The following is a 23,036-nucleotide window of genomic DNA, read 5'->3' on the forward strand; positions in this document are numbered from 1 at the left end:
CATTAATCCGCATTTCTAGGTAGGTGTTCACGCACTATATCCCTTCTGCACCATTTCCCAGATGTGTATTTTGTAAATTGTTCTGAGCTTACAACCTGATGGAAGAAGGGAAGAGGCAGTTGTTCCACAAACGGATAATTATCCTTGGAGGTAGAAAAATAATAATAATAAGCGAGGAAATAATATCAGAAAGAAAGAATAAAGGTGCTCTTTATATTCTTCACTAGGGAATATTTTGGCATTGTGTCCCAGAGACAGTTTGCTATCCGTTTTTCTCATATTCACTTAAAACCATTTAAATGACAGGTATTGAAAAAAGTTTCAGTCGGGTGTCCTCTATGCATTGAAATACCCAGGGAAATGGTTACCTAATGACACAGGGCAACGTAAAAATAAAAATCCTTGTTTTACCTGGTTTAGATTTATAATTGAGATGATGTATAGAAGAATCCGCAGTGAATCCCAACCTGACCTGAAAGTTAATTAGCTTACCGTGGGTATTACGGTCTATTCTCAGTCTCCGCAAGCAGCCAGGTTAAAAACCACGCAGCTACTAATCCTGTAATGCTTTCTACCGAATTCCTTAACTAATTAGTAAAGTAAAAACTTCTTAAAGTTGTTACTTGGCTTTTCATTCTGTTTTTTTTTTTCAGGCAACTGTTTTCTAGCCACTCTGGCTTTGCCTCGTAATGAATCACGGGCACGTGGTTTTTGGAAGGGACCTCTGGAGGTCTTCTGGGCCAGCAGCCCTTTAGAAACAGGGTGGTTGCCAAAGCAAGATCAGCCAGGTTGGGTCTTGAAAACCTCCAAAGATGGAGATTTCTCCATCTGATTTACTGCAGCGCTTCGCAAGGTAACAGAAAGCGTAATCTGGGGAATATCTTTGGAGCTGGACTCTAAATATTTCTGAATCGGGTTTTGGCAACTGTTGCCTGGCAAAGGAGCTGCGTCGCCACTTCTGTAGGGAAGATAATTGCAGCGCGCTGCAAAGGTGGGTTTCACATCACCTAATTTTAGCTGCATATGAATTAGGTGCCTCGTTCGTTAACCAGGAATCTCTCCCTATAATCAGTGAAAAGAAAGAAGTGCCTCCAAAAGGCTTTTTTATCCCACTCGGAGATGGTTGGGATGAGTCATGCTGGGGAAGTGCCGGCTTCTCCCCACCTTGTTTGTGCAGGGAGGGCCTCCTTTCTTTGGTGTCAGACTTGCTGTGATGGCTGTGGCCAGATGAGAGGAATTCCTTCCTAACTGGACCATGGCAGCCTGAGGGGGAGTTATACCTACAACTTCTTTTTCGAGTGGGAAATCGTCTTAATTAGCAAATACTGAAGAAAGCCAATACCACATGAGCCAGAACATTCACTGACTATCACAGCTATCAGTCCCTTTTCAAGCACTCCCCTCCTGCTCTTCCTCTGTCCTGGTTGGGGTTTTTTTGGTTGGTTAACTCGTAGTGGTTTCACCCCGGTCATCGTGCTATCCTATTGTTCCTTTGGCTGCGAAGGGATGATGAATTGCTTTGTATTTAGTTGAATTCTCATATTTTCCCAGGATTATCATGGCTTGGAAGAAGGTGACTCAAATCATATTAGGGCAATATCGTGCTGTTTTTCTTGGTTGTTGTTTTGGGGGGTTTTTTGGTTTTGTTTTGTTTTTGATGAGAGTTATGCAAGCTCTCGAGGGAGGAAAGAGCATTGTGATGTCGCTGATAGAGGAAAGATTTAGCAAGCAGCAGCTTATTGCTTCGGATGCCTGTGGGGGCTGCATGGTTATGCAAACGAGTGCCCCAAAGGGGAAACATCCTGCCATTCCTTCAGTGCAACACGCACAGCAGAAAGTAATGCGTGGCCAACGCTGCCTTAGGCACAAAGCTTCCTGAAGCAGGACTTCTTAAACCATCATTTTGTCATTCCCATTCTTCCTGTTTTGCCAGCAGAGAGGTGGTAAGGTCTATTTCTTGATGTGCCAGTGTAAGAAAGGATATATTTTGCTCTTCTTACTGCCTGTGATCTTTTGTTGGTTCTGCAGGTTCACTTAAATTGCATATACCATGCTAAAAAAAATCTGACCTTTCCGAACTGGCTTCCTCGCCACGCTGTTGGTGCATGGAGGTTGCCTGAGAACAGATACTTCTGTCTGCAGTCCCTAAAATGGCTCACAGAGTGTTACTGAGTGTCTTGAGAGATTTTATTTTTACTTTTCCTTGTCTCTGCTGATTTAGTCCATGACGATGGCGTTAAAAAGTGATTGTCGGTGCAAGTTTCCCTAGACCTCAGCTGAAATAGCTCTGCTTTAAATGTTTCAAAACCACAAAACCAAACGAAAACCATTCCCAAACGACTGCGATAAAGTGCTCGTGGCCTTTTCTGATGGGTGCAATGTTTGTGCTCGTTGGGCCCAAGCTGTCTGCTGTGGTAGGTGTCTTGGGAACACCGTGTTGAAGGCCTCTCTCTGATCTACTGCAGGAGCCGGAGGATGTCGTCGTGCCAGTTGGGCAGAGGAGGGCCTGGTGCTGGTGCATGTGCTTTGGACTGGCCTTCATGCTGGCTGGTGTGATCCTGGGTGGTGCCTATCTGTACAAATACTTTGCATTCCAGGTAAGCCAAGTACATTTTGTTACGAGAGCATTGTGTGTTTTCCCCCGCTTTCCTTGTGTTTAAAAGAGGAGCGTCTGACTAAACCAAATAGCCCTTTTGCTCTCTTTTTTATCTTTGGAAACTTCAGCCTTTCTACAAGCAAAGTGTATGGCCTGTTCTATCAGCAGAGGAGGGCAGGACCAAAGTTGGCAGATAAAAAGGAATAACAGTTTTTAACACCTCACGGAGAACGGATTATATCTAAATATAGGACTTGAATATAAGAACCCCAGCGGTGTCCCAGATTTTCACCCAGTATTTCTCATGTTCAGCACTTGCCAAACACTGAAGGTGGCTTAACTCCGTGAAAGCCTCCTTGTTTGACCCACGATTCCTAGACACATGCGGAACCGCTCATGCAAAGGAAAGGGACCGCTCGCCAGAGCGGTGCAGCGACTCTCCTCCTTCCTAGCCTCCACGGGGATACGAAAAACAGGCCCCGCAGGGGACTTTGGAGAAGCACAGTCAGTGTGGCTAAGCATGCTCTGTCAAGTCTAATCCACACTGACAAGACGAGATCTCTGACAAAACATATTTTAACTACTGGCACCGCCGCACAAAGAGCCCGGGGAAGGCAGTGGTGCCAGGGAAGCGGAGCGTTTACCTGGAACACGGGACATGAGAGTTAAATATTGTTTTCTTCTGGGGGAATTGTCACTGGATCACGCTGGGCTTGCTGGGCTGTTGCCCAAGTGGCGTGAGCGCACCCTCCCTCCCGCAGAAGCTGTGCTGAGTTGCAAAATTCTCAAGGGCAGGAAAGGTGAGAGCATCAGCAGAATTTGAATCCCTCTAGCCCACTGGTGAGTGAGCACAATTGTAAGGTAGGAATTCCTGGTTCTTGTCCACATTGTTAGGATTTTGCCCCCCATTTTGCTAGGTGCTAATGTAGAAAGCAAAATGATTGAACGTGAGAAATTCCAGTTGAAATTGCACTTTATAGTCGTTTTGGCTATCAAGTTAACCTGACGTACAAGGGAGCAGGAGTGCTACAAACAGCACAGTACATCGGTGGATTGGCAGGCTCAGAGCAGCTGAAGGCTGGCTGTATTACTCACTCCTGTTTCATTGGTGCTTAGCATGCTCTTTACCTTTCATGTGCCAGCAAGCTGAAATTGCAAATACCATTTAACTCAAACCTGTGATACTTGGTCACGAGCGAGATCTGGATTGAAGGACACATTCAGGAATTGAACTAGTGTTGCGCTGAAGATGTGTTTTTTATGTAAAATTCTAAATTGCTGGCATGTGCATATGCTGAGCAATAAGGTATACGTTTCAAAAACTATCTGGCCTATAAATCTGTTACGTGACTTCCTCTGACTTAGGAGTTTATTTTATGCTCTGCTTAGGTGAGCCCTACTGCATGTACTGTGACAGAAGGACGTGAACTGGTTCTTTTCATTTCTTTTGGTTACCTTTTTTCCATTAAAAACTGTTCACAACGAAAACAATTTATTTTAGCAACTGACTTTAAGAACTTCTCAAGCCCTGTAAAACTAAACAGCTTCATAGAATCACAGAGTAATTTAGGTTTGAAGGAATCTCTGGAAGTTGCCTGGTCCAACCGCCTTCTCAAAGCGGGACCAAATTCAGAGTTAGATTTGCTTTCTAAAGCTCATTTGGATGACCAGGTTCAGTGCTTTAAATTGGAGCTACAGACTGCAGTTAAATCATAAATTAATAACATGCATGCATATAGGCTTAAGAATTTCATACTCTTTCTAAAAATAATGCCACAGATCCTGGGTACAAAGCAGAAGACTAGATGTTAAGAACCTGCTTTTGGGATCCTGTTTGCCTTGAAGTCAAGAAGGGAAGGACTCCCACTGGGTTCAGCAGAATGAAGGCTTTGCCCACAGTCCTGTTGCAGATAGCTACTGTCTCCTACTTTGGTCTACGCATGTGAATCAAATTAAAGGAAAAATATTTCATCTAGTCTGACAAGTTTTTCTTCTCTGTAGTGCTTTGAGAATATTAAACTTCTAACAAGGCTGCTGATGTTGTTGTTGCTGGGTTGTTTACTATTTTTAGCAGGGCGGTGTGTATTTCTGTGGAATAAAGTACATTGAAGACGGCTTAAGTTTACCTGAGCCTGGGGCAGAGGCTCAGAGCGCTCGCTACCACACAATTGAGCAAAATATCCAGATCCTGGAGGAGGAAGATGTGGAGTTTATCAGCGTGCCAGTCCCTGAGTTTGCTGATAGCGATCCTGCTGATATTGTCCATGACTTCCATCGGGTAAGAAATGTTTCTGAACAAGCAGAAAGCATTTTAAACATGAAAAATGCTCCCCCTCAGTCATCCTGATAAATGTACTCCCTAATTATTTTGGTGGCGGAAAGCAGAGGGTGGAGGAGGCAGCAGAAACGTTTTGATCATCGGCAGCCTGGAAGCAATTATTAACCGAGCATACAAAGTACAGCATTATACAACCGTCATGAGGTAGTATGTAAAGCACCACTTGCAAATACAGTTCTGTTTTTAGAACGGGAAAGATCTTCAAGCCATTTCCTTTCCTCAGTATGAGAAAGTAAAGAAAATACGCTTCTCACCGTGCTAACTCCAGCAAACCAGAGTTCGACCAACTGCTGTGGTGACGAGGGAAGTTTGGAGAGGGCTTTCATACCTTTGACCTCAACTTGCAGGGGCTGATTGTGGCTGAAGTCACTAGGTATGGTCAAGCGCCCTCAGAGGTGCTGTCCTAGCACAGCTCAAAAACCCCAAAGCAGCAGGAGAGAGGGAAGGAAACGACCAGCTGCCTGCCAGAGGAAGAGAGCTCATTTTCCAGATATCGTAAGAAGCCTAGCAGAAGCTAAATTTTCCTTGTGCACCACAGGCTACTGTGTTTCTTAAAGGCACCAAATCAGGCTGTTGAAGCACTTGGAGCTGTTTCTTCCTTTTTTGTAGAAACAGCTTCAGTGGGAATCTCGGTAATAAATTTTTGGTAAGACAGCTGATGGGCTTACAGCTCTTGGTAGTAATGACAGAGCTGTAAAACAATTAGAAGTCCTTTTCTGTGTCAGCTTGATGGAAAGTGATAGCTATGAAATGTTCTATAGCTGGTTTTCAGGAAGCTAAATTTCTGTGAACATTTGAAGGCTTCACTGAACTGCTTTTTTTAAGCAGGGCTGGAAAAGAAGAATAGGGAAGTGTCCTATTTTTTATGCACTTAAGAGTTCTAAGTTTTCCAAGCAAAAAGAGTGCTATCTATCAAATATTCATAACCAGACTTGGAGAAAAGCAGAGCTTGCTTAAGCTATGTCATTTAAAAATATTCCTGAATATATTTAGTGAGCTTCTGTTAAGAGTTAGAGCAAAGCCTCTAAACGGGGAAAACTAGAAAAAAAGCAGTATGTAAGAAGTGAATGGGAACAATATAATATTAGAAACTTACTTTTTTATTTAATGGATTAAAATTAACTATGCATCTTTAATGCTTTGCTCTAAAGGTCAGTGCAAGGAGCATTTGCCATGGGCAGAGCACATACTCCTGTGTAATGAGATTAGTTGCACTGACAATTGCTGTCCTGGTACTATTTTGACTACTGGTCTCGTGGTGCTCAGTATTTTACATACGTCCGCAGCCTTAGAGCTTTCAGCAGCTTGAGATAATGTTTTCTTAAGCAAGAACAGATGCAGTAAAACACAGCTCAGTGAACAGAACCATAGGATTCATCAGGTTTATTCCTGGGGCTTTTCTCTCTCTCTCTCTCTCTCTTAATTATCAAATAATGACAGATATTCAGGTGCTATAAAGATAATAATTCAGCTATGAATAAAAATTAACACTTCACCTGAGTAGTATTTTAGTAAATAAAGGGATTTTTATTTGTTACATTCTTTATAACGTGGTCTTTTTTTTTCCTATAGCTCGTTCTTATCAGCACCTTTTCACACTACAGCAAAATAAAAGATTTTGTGGAGGTTTGAGCAAGGCTCTATTATTACAAAAAACAGGCTATAGGAATAAATTAATACTGCACGTGATCCCCTCACAGTTCAGATGCACCTTTGTAATTCCATTAATGTAGTGCATTTGAGCTACTTATTGCCTGCTGCCTTGCACAAATCCCAGTAAGGGATTTAAACTGTTATCAAAAATGCCTTTTATTTCTGTATTGACCTCAAATTGGACTTTATTGGACAGATTTGATAGAGAACAAAACATTAACTTGAAGAAAAACATGAGGCAATAGCAGTTTAGCGACATCTTCATGTGATTTTTCTAATGTTCTGCTTATTTTGTTTAAAATAAATATTTCCTCGCCAGAGACTCACTGCCTATCTTGACCTGAGCCTGGATAAGTGCTATGTGATTCCTCTGAACACTTCAGTTGTGATGCCACCTAAGAATTTCTTGGAGTTGCTCATCAACATCAAGGTACGGTTAAATAATAAGTGATTTGTTCTTAAGATGGGAAAAGGAAATGTTTTGCCTTTTTTTTTTTTGGCTAGGACTGACATTCACGTGGGATGAATGAGGTAGAAAGTTAACTGATCACTGGAGATCTCTGCAAAGAGAGATAAAAGGCTGTAACCTTCTAGGTTATAACCTTCAGAGGAAGACAAACAAATCTGATTTTGTTCTTTGATGCTACAAATTTGGTTGACAGCACTGGGCAAATGGGGAGTATGCGTACCCCTTGAGAGGAATCTACAAATTAATTTAAAACCCATTATGTCTAGGTTTTCCATAAAGCTTGTCCTGAATTAAGCCTATTCAGCTGAGACACTTACATTAGATGCACTGGGAAATCCTTCAGTGTGGGCACTGTTCAAAGCATGTTCAGTGGATCTTTGTACTTCCAGGGAGATATTTGTAGGACTGATCAGGATTTGGGGTATATATGATTAGTAAGGCCCAATGAAATGAAAAGCTTTTTCATATAGCCAAATTCCTGGGTCTGCGTCTCAGGAAGAGGAAATGAGCACCAGACCTTCAGAACAAGATTTCTGCATCCTTAAAAACGAGGACCCTGGAACGGGCCGAGACACCACAGTCGCTGAGGGACTGAACATGAGATTTCAGTGCGATGTTGTGGGAGCTCCTAATCGCTTCCCAGTGGGGTCTGATAATTGAACGGCACTGCCTGGCCTGTGGTGCTGGCTGGCTTGTTGCCACCACAGGGACTCGCTGTTCTCTCAGTAGTAGTAACTGGGTGAAACGTAATGGCCTGTGAAATTGAAGAGGCCAAAGTAGATAATCTGATGGGGTCTCTTACTAAGCTGTTATGAATGATCTTAACTTTTTTTCCACATACGTACGTGTGCTTTCAATGAATATTTAAATAGTGTTTACAGTGGTTTTCAGCCTTTTGTTTTCTTTATATGATAGCCAGAATACTCAGGGAGGGGAAGAGAGCTGGTAAGCTAACTTTTTTCTAAGATACCTGTAGGGTGTTTTAATTTTTTTTTTAACTGAGCTTTTGTAAATTTGGAATTGTCGGTATCATCTTTGGGCTTGCATCTTTCAAACGTGGCTTTGGAATTCAGACTCCATGAACCATTTTAGCTGTTTCTGAATGGTTTGGGTATATAAATGAATTTCATTTGAAAAACGAATTCACAAGCAAGTCCTGTGCTGCTTTTTGATGCCTGTTTCAAGACTGGCTATTCAACCACACATCCATTATCCTGTGCATAAGGATGAAGTTGTGTCTATAAAACTCAGACACCTTCTTTTTTTTTTTTCCTGTTTTTTCCCCCCCCTTTTTTTTTGGCCTTTTTAGTCCACACAAACTCCACTGTTAAAATCTGTTACTTTCCTAGTTTGTCATTGGTACGAAATCAAATACGCTTGGTTTGCTAGTAACAGGATAACCAGGCATCATGCATTTAATTGAAAATCTGTGCAAAAGCAAACTGTTTTGATCATTGTCCCCAGCAGTGAGTGCCCTAATTTTATCAGACATCTGTTTAATTCTCATTGTATTAACAAAAAGCTGTGGGCACTTGATGTCTCAGAAAATCAGGCTAAACATTTTGTAACTGAAATCTGGGAAACTACTCTGCAGATGTACAAAGTAAGTAAAATTCTTTTCGCTGTCCTGCACTCACATTGATTGCACAAAGAAAAAAAAAACTATGAAATTAAAGTAGTTGTGTCATTAAAATGAGTTCTGAATACATGCCAAGGGCATTTTTGGAAGATGGACGTGCTCTGGGCTGTTTTGCTTTTTCAAAAGTTGTAATTTTAGCTTAAAGAATGACATCTCTATTTATTGATACAGTCTGCTTGAGTGAAAGGCCTCCTTTCCTTGGGGAGCAAGGCCGAAACCCAGGTATTCTTGTTCATTGACCATTGTAAAGCCAACTGGCCAATTCTCACCACCAGTGATGCAGAAGACATCTTAAAGATGATGACATTTGTGGCTATGCTGGATCCCACCCTTAGGTAGTTGCTCCTGTAGTAGCTGGGCAAGGATGATGCCTGCAGCCCAGCCACTGAGCTCCTCCTCCTGCAGCCCCAAGGGAGGGCTGAGTGGGTCCAGGGATGTCCTGTGGTTTGGATGGCACAGACCCGAGAGCATCTCCAGCACTGCTGCCCACCCTGCAGGTGGTCTGAGCTGCTGCAATGCTCTGGAACTCCCCTGGGGCTTTCTTCTGAAATTCTAGAGAGCAGGGATTAAGATGATTTGCAGTGATTTGCTTACCAAGCTTTTCACCAAATAATAACAAGTCAGACAGTTTGGGAAAATCGTGAAATCTTCCCAGCTCTTATTTGAAGAAGAAAATTTCCTGTGGCTTTCTTCACAGCACATGCTGGAGAAAATTCTTGTAATTTCAAGTGAATTTATATGGACTTTCCTTTCTTTACTGAAAAGAATAGCATTTAATCAGCTTCTTCTCAACATGTTGCTTGGGCTGGAAGGATGGATGTGTTTAGGAATGGAAATTCCAAGTTGTTTATTGACAATAAAAAGGATAGTGCTCTTTTGCCACAGAACCTGGGTTTCTCTCCATAATAACCAACCATTTTATATTTAGAAAGCAAGCAACACCTTTTCTACTGACATAATAAGAATCACACTAAAAGGATTTCTTAAATGAAGTAACATTTCAGAAGAGTTGGTTATTATTTACCAGTAGCAATATTAGGAATTCAGTTGATGCACAGGTCCGTGCATCTTCAGCTGTGGATAATGAAGCCTGATTCTTCTGTCGTTTCAGCTGCGGCAAAATAACACTGAAGAGAGTAGAAAAGGCTTGGGAAGCCTTTGTGTGTTGTCTTGGCTTTTCCCTTTTTCAATTTATTGCCTTAAAAGCACCTCATCTATCACAGAGACTTTCTAATACTTTTCTGTGTAAACAGTTGTGGGACCCCCCGATAATAGCTTGCAGGCCCAGACCATCTCTTCCTGCATTTAGTTTCTAAGCTGTGATCCGTGCTGTGAAAACGTTCAAGGCTTCCCAAATCCCGTGGACTGCAGCCGGAGTATGCTGCACCTGGTGGGTTTCATCAGCAAGAACATGCTGATGCAGAACATGCTTCTGCAGCTCTTACTTGGGAAAAGTTCCCGCTGAAGTCTGTCAGCCTGTGGTTGATTAAGTGAAAACTTCGTAGGAGAACTGTGGAGTTTGATCCATGATAATGGGTGCTCCTGGAAGAAAACACTGCTGAAGAGCGATGTTACTGTAACAGGAGAAAGGAGGATGTATATATTGGTGGAAGGGTTGAATGTAATCATTATGTATAGTGCAGTGCCGTCGTGTTTGCATGTTTATAATAAAATTCCGTAGGTAATACATATTCTGAAAATTTTCAAAGAAAATACATTGCAACCACGTTGAAGAATCACAATGCAAAGTGTTTCTTTGTGTACTTAGACTATGAAGGGATGCCTTTTGACTGAGCTGCTATGCTTGTATTCAACAGGCTGGAACGTATTTGCCTCAGTCCTATCTGATTCACGAACAGATGATTGTTACTGATCGCATTGAGAATGTGGATCAGCTGGGATTCTTTATCTACCGCCTCTGCCGCGGCAAAGAAACCTATAAACTACAGCGCAAAGAAGCCATGAAAGGTAAGCGTTCCTCCGTGCGGTCCTTTGTGGGGAGAGAAAGTTCATTGCCACTCGAGTTCAATAAATGGGCTTGATTGTAGTGAAAGGAATGACTCTTATTAAAGCAAGAACTGCTTATTGCAGTAACTGGCTCTGTGGGCTTAAGTATGTCTGATATTTTCCATGTAGGTATGGAAATAAGGCATTTATTGTGCAGAAGTGCTCAAGGCCCCAGTGGGCTAGGAACTCCTAAAAATTATGTGTATGCATGGGTATATTTTCTGTGGTTCAAGCTTTCATTGATGCTTTTCTTCAATCTTGTTTCTTAGTCCACCCCAAAAAGCAAAAAACCCTTTCATATGAGAGAGCCCACAGCCTTGTAGTCCAAGCACAGAATGGCAGGTTCTTCTTGTCACTAACGTCCCTTATTAACCAGTCCACATCTTCCTATTTGCATCAGTGAAATGTGAAAGAGTTGTCTTCATAGGATACTTTTAGTTCTTGGTATTTGTTCATGGAAAACTTACGAAAAAAAAAGTTATTTGGAAGAGTTTTGACAAGCTATCAAATATTGCCTTAAAATTTTCACTCAGTTTTCACTCAGACTTTTTAAAAAATGATGTGTGGCGTACAAGTGGCCACCGAAGAAATTCAATTGTTCTAGCCATATTGTTGGACCTGATTGCTTCGAAAAACAAGGAAAATAAATATATAGAAAACAATACAGAACAATGTTTAGAAGTGCAAAGGTCTTAACAGCATGAATTCAGTATGTTGCTCTTGTGGTAATAAATGATGGGCATAGCATGGCAGTGAGCATTGGTTGGACTAATATTTGGTTAAACTCAGTTTTTCTCTGATTCTTAGATGTTGTTTAAATAGCTACTGTTGTGGAAAGAGGTTATTCATCTCTTTTCTGCCTATGGCAGCTTGTTGCTTTGCTGTTCCCTTTTTCCTGTCCACACAGCACTTCTATAGACTCACCGAGGTAGAATGAGAACTGATCTGGGTTAAAAAGAACCACTAGAGGGGTTTTGGTAGGTTGCTTTTAACTTCAGTCACTACTGCAGTTTGGTTCACCATGCCTCTGCAGGGATCATTGCCTGCATATCGATCCTTTTCTAAGGATGAATGTGTGTGTCTGTGTCTTCCCTCTGAGAAGAGGGGTTGAGGAGAGAGAGTTCTGGTTTCTGGTGACGTCTTATTATAGTGGATATAAAACTATTACGCCTCTAATATCCATCACTCTCTTGTCTGTTTACAAACAGGAATTCAGAAGCGTGAAGCTGTTAATTGCCGAAAGATTCGACACTTTGAGAACAGGTTTGCTATGGAAACACTCATCTGTGAACAGTAAGGAGAAATATTACTGTTACAGGAGACTTAAACTACCGTATGACCCCACCCTTTGTATTGTGTGCAGTGATTATTTTTTTAAATCTTCTTTTATGTAAGTAGTGGACAGGGCTTTATTGCTGAACACCTTCCATACTTTTCATCTCATGATACATGTAAAATCAATACGTTTTAGTTTTTTTTCCTTATTTTCAGGTGTGGTGGTGTTCTTATATTTGAATAGCAATTGTATAAAGTCTTAGTTGCTAGTGCATTTCATGTGATGAATCTTGAATACTAGGAAGAAGATAAAGGCTTTGAATTATCCACCGGTTTTTAATTAAGTAAAATTGAAAAGAATTATTAATGTACAAATGGACTGCAAGAGCTACTTCTAACTGTAATATTACCTGCTATATAGTTTGTTACAGCATATAGACAAATCTGTATTTGACTCCCTAACTAAGTGCAATTTGTTTTGTTTTTAAAATATTGTCATATTTACCTTTTTAGATTGATTTCTGACTTGATGTTTTAAAATGGCAAGTGTTTGCTGTAACAATCTTTTAGAAAATTAAGAAGTAACTTATGTTACTAACTTGTATATAATCCATGTATGTGCAATGGAAAATAAATCTTATAAACCTGTTTGTCTAAAAGTTTTGTATTTTCTTCCACTAGTCTGGTATTTTCTTCCACAGCTGAGTGTGCTGTGAGTTAGGTTGACCCAGCTGAGAGCCAGGAGTGTTCATCACACAAGTGTGTTAAGCTCTTGACTTGTGCATAACTAAGACAAAGCACAGATTACTAAAGCATCCAGTTCACCGCTATTCCAGCCTGAATAAATATGTAGGGAAAGGACAACCTTACGCTATGAAGTTTGTACATATTTTCAAAACATTGCTCAATCGCTGATGTTGAAAGGAGCCTGTGGAGATCATCTAGTCCAGCCTCCTGCTCAGAGCACAGTCAACCTGGAGCTGTGTCCAGCTGGGTTTTGAGTATCTCCAAGGTTGGAGATACTACAGCCTCTCTGGGCAACCTGTGCCAGTGCTCAACCACCCTCCCAGTAAAAAAAAAAAAAAAGAAAAAAAAGTATGTTTATAAATGCTATTTCTTGTATTTCAAATTGTGCCTGTTGTCTCTCATCCTGATTATGGACTCTACTAAGAATTCTGTCTCATGACTGCTTCAATCACGTGTTTATACACATACATGTATATGGATATTACACATACAAGAAACCCCTGAAGCTTCTCTTCCCCAGGCTGAATGGTCCTAGCTCTTTCTGTCTCTCATGTCAGATGTTCAAATCCCTTAATCCCATCCCTTAAATACATGGGATCCAGCGCTTCAGATGTGCCAACCAGTGCTGAGCAGGGGGGAAGAATCTCCTTCCTCAACCTACTGACAGCTCTCTTCCAAGCACAGCTCAGGAGGCTGTTTGTCGTCTTTGGTGCCAGGGCACATTCCAGGCTTGTGGTCAATTTGTTGAGCCCCCAGGTCCTTTTTTGCAAAGCTGCTTTCCAGCAGCTGGGTGTCCCCCAGCCTGTACTGGTGAATGTTCATCCCCAGGGGCAGGACTTCACATTTCCCTTGCTGAACTTAATGGCTTTCCTGTCAGCCCATTTCTCTAGCCTGTCAAGTTGCCCCTGCATGGCAGCACACCAGTGTGGTCTATCAACCATTCCTCCCAGTTATGTGTTATCTGCAAACTTGCTGGTGGTGCATTCTGTCCTGTCATCCAGGCCACTGATCATCCTACGAAACAGTACTGTATGTAGTCCCTTGGGTATACCACTCGTGACTGGCCTCTGGTTGGACTTCATGCCACTGATCACAAACCTCTGGGCTGGGTTTTTCAGCCCGTTTTCAGTCCACATTACTGTCCATTTGTCTAGTCTGTACTTCGTCACTTTGAGTGTTGGAAGCCTTGAGAAAGTCAATATAAACAGAATCCACTTCTCTCCCTTTATCTACTAACATTTCGTTACAGAAGGCAGTAAGGTTGGTCAGGCACGATTTCTCCTTTGTAAAACCACACTGACTACTGACAACCAACTTCTTGTCTTACTAATGTTCAGAAGTGGCCTCCAGGATAACTTCCCCCATCACCTTCCTGGAAATCTAGGTGATGCTGCCCAGCCTGTAGCTCCTGAATCCTCCTTCATGACCTTCTTTAATACAGGAGCAATGTTTGCTTTCTTCCAGTCTTCAGGAACCTTGCCTGATCACCATGATCTTTCAAGGATCATCAAGAGTGGCCTTGCAATGTCATCAGCAAGTTCCCTCAGCACTCATGGGTGCATCCCATCAGGTCCTGTGAACTTACATACGTCCAGTTGTTTAAATATTCCATAACCTGATCCTCCTTCACCAAGGGTAAGTCCTTATTGCTCCAGGCTTCGCTGTTCCATCTTGGGAGCCTGCAATTCCTGGACATAGATCTTGCCAGTAAAGACCAATAATAAGACATATCCCGAGCTGGAAGGGACCTACAAGGATCATCGAGTCCAACTCCTGGCTCTACACAGGACCACCCCAAAATCAGGCCATACATCTGACAGCATTATCCAAGCACTTCTTGAACTCCAGCAGGCTCGGTGCCATGACCACTGCCCTGGGGAGCCTGTCCCAGTGCCCGGCCACCCTCTGGGTGCAGAACCTTTCCCTAACCCCCAGCCTGACCCTCCCCTGTCCCAGCTCCATGCCGTGCCCTCAGGTGCCACCTGGGAGTACCCCAGCCTTTCCCTGAGATGCCATTCACTGGGCGTACCTCAGCTTTCTTCATGCTCTTTGTCACCAGGACCCCTGTCCCATTCAGCAACAGATCTACACTTGCCCTGGCCTTCCTTTTGCTGTTGATGTATCTGCAGATGCCCGTCTTGTTAGCCTTCATGTCCCTTGTCAGATTCAACTCCAGGTGGGGTTTGGCTTTCCTAACCCCATTCCTGCCCTGTTTGGGCAGTGTCTCCATGTTGCTCCTGGGTGACCTGATCCCACCTCTTGTACCCTTCCTTTTTTAAGTTTGAGTTCTGTCAGGAGCTCCTTGTTCTCCCATGCAGACCTCCTGCCACCGTTACTTGACTTTCCAAGTGAGAATGGACCATTCTCAAACTTGGAGGTGTTGACCCTGGAAAATCAACCATCTCTCTTGGGCTGCTCCAAGCCAACCTTGAATCCAGAATCCGTATAAGCAGCGTAAGTGGGGCTGATCAGTCTCTGGTTCTGGGACATGAACCACCACTGCATGATGCTGGACTGCACCATTGAGCTTTGCCGGTTCATTTTGAGCTAGCTCAAGTATTGATAATACCAGTCTGTATCGTGCCATTTGCACTTAAACTATTGTTCTTAAAGTGAGTTTGAAATTTTTGATATGGTTGGGATCTTTGTATGGCAACTCCTATGGGAGAGAGTACAGGACAGGATGTATCCTATTACCTGTGGTTTTGAAGCTGGCTGTGAGAAAAATTTTACAGAGGAGGAAAAAAGGGAGTAACACCCAAAACCAAGGCTGGAAAATCTCCCCCAAAATCCACTTCTGAGCTTTCACAATATGGGAATTGACCTGCTTGTCCTTCCAACCAAATTATGAGCGTTGATTTATCAGGAAAGTAGGAATGTTTAATAAAATATCAGCTGCTTAAACCAATTTTTTTAAATAATATCCACCATAGGTGTCCAAATATTTTGTCTTAAGTGGATTCAGTCAAGAGGCTTTGGACTGATCTTATTTTTCATCTTTTATTAATACAGTGGGAGGATGCTTTAGTGGTTTTGGAGCTATTATATAATTGTAAACATGCTATCATCCCACTTCCTACTATTGTGAACGTCTGGATTGAGATAAAATAATTTGTTTTAAAGGAAGTTTCTTAAATAACACATTTTTCCTTCTTCTGCACTTGGCTTCACTTGCAGTTTAATATAGGTGCATTGTATGAAAAATGAAAAGTGTAATTGCTACTTTCCGAAAGTTATTTAATCCATTCTTGGTGGTGGATGTCAGTCATGAACAACGTCAACTAAAACTTCGTGTAGATGTAGGTTAGACGTTTACGTATAAATTACATTTATGTAGCTACACTTTGGTGTAGGTCTAAGCAAGCTGGAAAATCCACTGGGAAAACTTCAGCTACAGACAATCAGGATGTTGAAATCGTGTGCTTGCATAAAGGTCAAATGTATGTCAGGAAATGGTTATTCTTTCAGTCTTTGAGATTTGTACTGAAGAACTTTAAAGCATGTTTCCTACCTTTTCATGGGCATGCCATTCCTATTTTCACAGATTTGTAGGGGTTGGAAGGGACCTCAAGAGATCATCGGGTCCAACCCCCAATTTTTTCCATAAATTAAACACGGAACTTATTTTATTTATATATATTTTTAGCAAGCCTCTCACCGTCTTTACCTTGTTTTCCAAATAAAACTCAGCAAGAAACTTTGCGATCTGAGGAGCATCCTTTGATGGAGAGACCAGCCAGGAAGGAGTGGAGGTGGTGGGGAGAAATAGATTGGTTCTTATCGACCGAAGGTTCCCATGAACGTGCTGCACACCTGTGTCCCTAATAGCTTTTGAGTCTGTTGACCAGCGGAGGGAAATTTATTTCTATCAGCAGTGTGAAAATAAGCGTTGGAGGACAAGAGAGAAACTTGTGCTGAATGAAGGAAAGCTCCTGGCAGGTGCTCACATCTTATTAAATGCCAGGCAGTTTGTATGAGAAGAAGACCTAAAACACCCTGAGACCAGAAAAAGCTCCTGATGGAAATTCTGCCCTCTTGGAAAAAGTGGAAAAAAAATAACTCTTTGAACTGCCTGGGCTTTCTTCTTCTGTTTTTTATTTTTTATTTTTCTAATTGAAAAAGGGGATGATAAACAAACCTAGCTGTGCTGTACTGAAGGAAACTACATTTCAAGCCCGAGGGATTCCAGGAAAGTGATAGTGTAAAAATGACATTTTTGGACAAATATCTTTGCAAACATTGCAGACTAGTGAATCCTAGTGCTGGGAGTCAGCTTGTCACCAAAGGAGCAGAAACAGAGCAGCACCACTGTCATCTGCCACCGTGTTTGTTTTGTGCAGGGGGCTGTGTTGCTCTCTGTGTGCCACATGCTTCTGGTGTTCAGCAAGGTTTTGGTCCCCAGCTGATGTGCGTGATCTGGGCTTGCAAAGCGTGGTAAAAGCTCCCAGTCCTTCCTCATCCTCTACCTGAAGTCTTGCAGCGGGAAGAGCCGAGGGGCAGGTTTTGGCACGAAGAAAGCACCAAAGGTGTGAATGACGGAAAACGCCAGAGGTTGGTTACCTGGTGGAAGGAGAAGCTGTGGGGTTACCTGCAGCAAGGAGCACAGAAGTGCTGCGCTTGCAGAGACAAAGCAAGGGCGGGATTCATTCGTTTGCAGATGGTTTCCAGCTGAATCAGTCCTGTGGGAGCCAACAGAGGCTTTATGGAAGTGCCTACCTGAGAGCCGCGTTCTCTGCAAGACGAGCGTCTGCTTTTGTTGCCGTGAGTTGGGTGGGAGGATGCAAGCCTCCCGTGGCTGTGTTAGCAGACGCCTGTGGTTAGAAATACCAGCAGAGCTGTGCTTTCACTGGCATTGTTTGCTCGAGTCGTAGGAGGATGTTTTGCTGTTAGAGGGAAAAAAATGAAGAGTCTGTAGAGCTGTTGTCACGCTAAGGGTGTTGCTGGAGTGCAAAATGCCTTCACCTAACCAGGGTGTTTAACTGCCAAGCCTTAATAAAGAATTTAATCATCTTGGGCTCACTTCTAGCAAATAGACGAGGTCACAGGTAGACTTAATTCAGAGAAACACCCACATCTGCTGACCATGAGCTCTGGTCACTCATTTTCCATTGGTTTGCAGGTTGTTGGTTCAAGTCGACTCCCGAGTACTACTTCTAGTGGAGCGTATTCTACTTCTCGTGGTCTTGGGAAGAAGAGACACGAGGAAACATCCTTGTTGCAGGGACCATCCGCAGCAGGACAGGGTGTTGGCCGTGCTGGAGCACGCTTTCTCACGCAGAGAGGAAGCAGAAGTTGGGACTGAGCAGGACGGGAAGGGAGGGATCAGGATGGGGTCATTCACACGGCTGCGTAGCCGCAAACAACAATAGGGTTGGGGCTTGTTTGCTTGTTGACCTTTATTTCTGTTTAAATATCAGTACCAATAAAGACAAGCTGTACTCCAGAGGGATCGCAGGAAGCCCTACAAACCCCCAGGACAGAATATGCTTGGGGTTAGCAGTGCTTTACCTGTATGGGGGCACATAGGACTGTACCCGTGTGGCAAAACATGGCGTGATGTAGCTATGCGCACAAAGGTACGTTTTACATTTATGTCCTAAAATCTTCCAGAAGCAAGGAAAGCTGTATCAGGAACAATTAGTTTTTCTGCTGTAATTGCATTTGCACCAGGGCTTCTTTTGATAAATTGCACCACTCAGGGATTTTTCTTTTTGTCAATGCTAGCACAAATCTGTAAAATGGACATGACTCGGGTGGCTGTTTTCACCCAGCACATGCAATGCATTGCATCGGGCCCTAATACAATTATAAATGATTTTATATAAATAGATAAATGAAGTTATCTGAGTAAAAAAGGGGAAAAAAAAAGTCAATCTCGGGTCAAAATGCTTAACCAGCACAAAACTTTTATTAACTAATGCCAAATGGAGAGAGCTTAGAAGTACCCGTGCAAGGCTTGGCTTGCGGGTTTGCATCTAGGTGTGATGCCCATGCAGACGTCGCTCCATCCAGCACCAATAATCATCTCCTTTCTGATCTCTGAAGCCGTCACGGTCAGAACACGTGAGAAGAGTGTGTGCACGCTCTTTGCCTGAAATACCCCACTAACAATGGGCTTAACCACTCTATTGGCATAGATTTCCTGCTGTGGACTCATCACAGTAACTGAGACCCCAGCACTACATACTGCACTCGTAGATGTGAATAAATGTGGAGTGAAAATATTATTAGTAACGTGTATAGGGAGAGGCTTTGAACTGTTAGAGAAGCCAACAGCTAAGAAATACTTCTCCATTTAGAGAGAAATGGATTGAAGTTTGTTTGTGGCCCATATGGATTTTACATCACTGTAGAAATATTAACTTTTAGAAACAGTTTCTATCCTTCGTATTTTGAACTGAGTCTTTACATAGGATACAATGATATTGGGGCCAGTCTAGGTACAGTATAAACAAGCATATTTTGAGTCTCAGAAACGCTCATTCTTTCTCCCCGTAACCCTGCCAGTGTATCCTGAGATAAGAGCTTAACCTACACAGCATCATTGGTACTGTGAGAGGGTATTTCAAACAGATCACCAAAAATGGGTACAAATCAGACACTTTTGCACCATTTCGAACTTCAAAGGAAGAGCTGATGCCAGGTTACCAGTGAAAGTCATGCTGGGGAGCTGAAAAGGCCTGGCTAGGGCTGTTTCAAAGCGTAGCCGTTTCCTCCTCGAGGCACTCCTGAAATGGGACTGTCATTTAAGTTTGTCTGTTGCTCTGGGCGGCTGTTCCATGAAAGCGTTTCTTAAGGCCTGTTTCTTAAGGTATACCTGCTCCTTGCCCATGCCAGCGCTTGTGCTGGGGCTTTGGGAGGGATTGCTGGGCTCCTGGTGACACTGGTGGCACGGGCTGGTGGCTGCTGCACGGTGCAAGGGATGTCCCTGCACAGAAAAGTTTGGCTGGGGAAGATTATACCCCTGCTGCCTGGCCAGGGTTTGTGTTCTCACAAAACTCCCTGTGGTTTCCTAGGGAAAAGAATAGACACTTTATTTATCAACAGGTAATACAAGAGAAATCATTCAGCTCTAGCTTGCCCTTTTTTTTTGCCCACTCTAGTTCTTTAAAGACATTTTAATAATCTCTGAATTTTACAGCCCATGAGCTTTATTCCAGCAAAAATTCAGTCAATATGTAGTGCTTGGACTAATATCCAGATGCTCCCAGTTCAGTGGCTGCAGAAAATACATTTCTTTCATGTACCTGCAGAAGAAATGGCTTTATTAGAATTGTAACTTAGGTGGTAGAGGTCTTGGCTAATGTGGAAATAAGAAGCTAGACTTGGTAGACCATGAGGTGCACTTAAATCAAGTTTCCCCATCACAAATACTTAACTTTTATGGCAACTAAAAACGTAACAAACTTCTACCTTATCTCAGCAGTAAGAGTCAAAATAAAAAGGCTTGGCTTCATTTGTAATGAAAGAATGATTTCTATTTCCACTGGCAATTACTCTGAAACTATAGCAACACTTTTAAGCGAAAGAATTAAGATAATGAAATTACTTAAGATTGTTTAGCAGCTGGAAACAATGAATCAGGACTGCCTGGCTGGGCAAGGTTTCGCAGACTGCCGTTTGTGTATGACCTACACTTCAAAAGCTGTTGTGCTAAGATGTTTAGAACAAATATAATGTCAGGTTTGATGAGAAAAGATGATTAATACCTAATTTGATTTTGCAGTGTTTCTTTTTTTTTTCCCACTAAGAACTACTTTTCTTCTTACCTTTGCCATTGTATCCCAAAAGCCAAAAGGCTCCATTTAAAAGGAAATGTTTTAAAATACAGGATTAAAATTCAAATGTCTAGCAAGGAAGAAAATGCAGCAATTTGCATACAGCTTTACATATGCATACGCCTTTCTTATTACATACACGTTAGATCTTCCTCACGCAGTTTAGATGTAGTTGCTATATCTGAGGCTCTGGGCTGGATTAAAGGCCACTGCACCTCAATTCATCTGCTGCCTCTGGTTCTCAGTGAGCTGCAACATGAAGCACTGAGATTATTTTTTGGTTGTACCTGCTTCTGGAGGGGAGCCCTGAGCGCCTTGCTTGATGAAAAGCTGCATAAAATTTGACTCGAGAAGAGGCTCGTCGTGCTAACAATTTCAGAAAATAAGCATTTACGCCGACACCGGTTGTCAGCTCTTTAATAGAATGTGCCGCTCCCTAAGCAGTAATAGCCAGGGAGTGATGAGAGCAGCACAAATTCTTTGCCTATCGTTCGGGTGATCTGGGGCCTGGCTCTGAAAGCACGCTAACGCAGCTGCGAGGGCAGCTACCCAGGAGGGCGTGCTTCCTCCTTGCTGACAGCTGGGAGGGTCTCCACTGGCTGCCACCGAGTTTTCCGGGATGCTTTGCTCTCATCTTGAATTCTTCCGTGCTCTGAAAGCCACTGACGAGGAGAGGGCAATGGGCTCTTCTGTGCTTTAGGGTTTTTGCTCCCTTTTCCAAGCTGGTGGATCTGCCTGGTTGTCCGTGGTTCGGCTGTAGATCACGCGCAGACCTAGACTCTGAACCTTCCACGCCATCTGGCATCATCGAGAAGTAAAATATTAAATATTAAAATCCGAGAAGTATTTGAAATGCGCTGAGAAGCAGGGTAAAGTTTCTGTTACAGCCTGCTAGAATTACAGGAATGTCTAAATCCTACAGTCTGCAATTCAAACACTTCGCTTGGAGTTTATGTATGTGGATTTACCTCAGAAATCCCATTTGTTCTGTGTTCACTTTACTGTAATTGGTTTAATTCTAATTATGAACCAGAAAATGGCCTGTTTGCCTATTTTTAAATGAGAAATTAATGAAAAAAGAAAAAGCCCAAACAAGCAAATAAAGCATGCGAATCCTAAGTGCTAGTAATTTTTTTGGTATACCACCATTGTACTCATATTTTTTTTAAAGCCAGAAGTTTGACATCAATGCCACTAAAACTAGTTGCTTTACGAATGGATGGTAAATGTGGGCATGTAGCAAGAGCCCCTACATACAACGACTGTGCTTTTACTAGCGAGTTGCCGTAATAAAGAAACTTCTAAGGAAGCATGCTAACTTGCAGCAGTGATCTGCCTTCTAAATGTAGGTTATGTGACTGTAGATGACGGAGTAAATGTTAAGATCTGGAACAGGGGCAATGGGGACTTGAATCTCATCGTCTCAACATCCATCAGAATCACAAAATGGCCGAGGTTGGAAGGGACCTCTGAAGATCACCCAGTCCAACCCCCTTGCTGAGCAGGATCACCTAAAGCACATTGTGCAGGATCACATCCAGGTGGGTTTTGAATATCTCCAGAGAAGGAGACTCCACAACCTCTCTGGGCAACCTGTGCCAGTGCTCTGTCACCCTCACAGTGAAGAAATGTCCTCTAATATTGAGCCGGAACCTCCTGTGCTTCAGTTTGTGCCCGTTGCCTCTCCTCCTGTCGCTGGGCACAACTGAAAAGAGGCCGGCTCCATCCTCTTGACACCCTCCCCTCAGATATTTACACACAGTGATGAGGTCTCCCCTCAGTCTGCTGTTGTACGAACTAAACAGGCCCAGCTCTCTCAGCCTGTCCTCATGAGACAGGTGCTCCTGTCCCCTCCTCATCTAAGCAGCCCTCCTCTGGACTCGTGCCAGTAGCTCCATGTCCCTCTTGCACTGGGGAGCCCAGAACTGGACGCAGTACTCCAGGTGTGGCCTCACCAGGGCTGAGTAGAGGGGCCGGATCGCCTCCCTTGCCCTGCTGGCAACACTCTTCTGAATGCACCCCAGGACACCGTGGGCCTTCTTGGCCACCAGGGCACACAGTGCTGGCCCATGGTCAGCCTGCTGCCCACCACGACCCCCAGGTCCCTCTCTGCAGATCTCTCCAGCAGGTCACCCCCAGCCGATACTGGTGCCTGGGGCTATTCCTCCCTAGGCGCAGGACCCTGCACTCCCCATTGTTGAACCTCACGAGGTTCCTCACGGCCCCCAAAAATCCCGCAGGCCGGATGAAATTCCTTTGTTAAATACAGTGCGTGGTGTTACAAACAGGATTGCGGTGGGGAGGTGGATGAGCGTCAGGTTTAGAGGTGGCCACGCAGGACTTCAATTCCTGTCCCCTATACCCACACCGTTGTATATATGTGTATATCTGTATATGTGTATATATGTGTATATATGTGTATATATTTGTATATATGTGTATATATGTGTATATATGTATGTGTATGTGTGTATACATGTGTATATACATGTGTATATATGTGTATACACGTGTGTATATGTGTGTATATGTGT

General features: G+C 43.0%; 1 protein-coding gene and 1 long non-coding RNA gene across 2 annotated transcripts in view; one reads left to right on the forward strand and one right to left on the reverse strand.

Moving 5' to 3' along the window:
• Window positions 1-12,636, forward strand: part of ITM2B (integral membrane protein 2B) — a 26,891-nt gene extending 14,255 nt beyond the window's left edge. Inside the window, exons 2-6 of the mRNA XM_080594634.1 lie at window positions 2,466-2,597; window positions 4,668-4,874; window positions 6,907-7,017; window positions 10,513-10,663; window positions 11,911-12,636. Coding sequence (XP_080450760.1) covers window positions 2,466-2,597; window positions 4,668-4,874; window positions 6,907-7,017; window positions 10,513-10,663; window positions 11,911-11,999 — 690 coding nt within the window. The 3' untranslated portion in view covers window positions 12,000-12,636. The remainder of the gene's footprint in view (window positions 1-2,465; window positions 2,598-4,667; window positions 4,875-6,906; window positions 7,018-10,512; window positions 10,664-11,910) is intronic.
• LOC308196124 lies at window positions 12,167-22,997 on the reverse strand. Its single transcript, XR_013952099.1, has 2 exons — window positions 20,790-22,997; window positions 12,167-19,971 (listed from the first exon to the last, which is right to left on the reverse strand). It is a non-coding gene; the product is annotated as an uncharacterized lncRNA (long non-coding RNA).
• Between the last annotated feature and the right edge of the window lie 39 nt (window positions 22,998-23,036).

Source organism: Anser brachyrhynchus (assembly GCF_964034855.1).
Source record: "Anser brachyrhynchus genome assembly, chromosome: 1".
Classification (NCBI taxonomy): Eukaryota; Metazoa; Chordata; class Aves; order Anseriformes; family Anatidae; genus Anser; species Anser brachyrhynchus.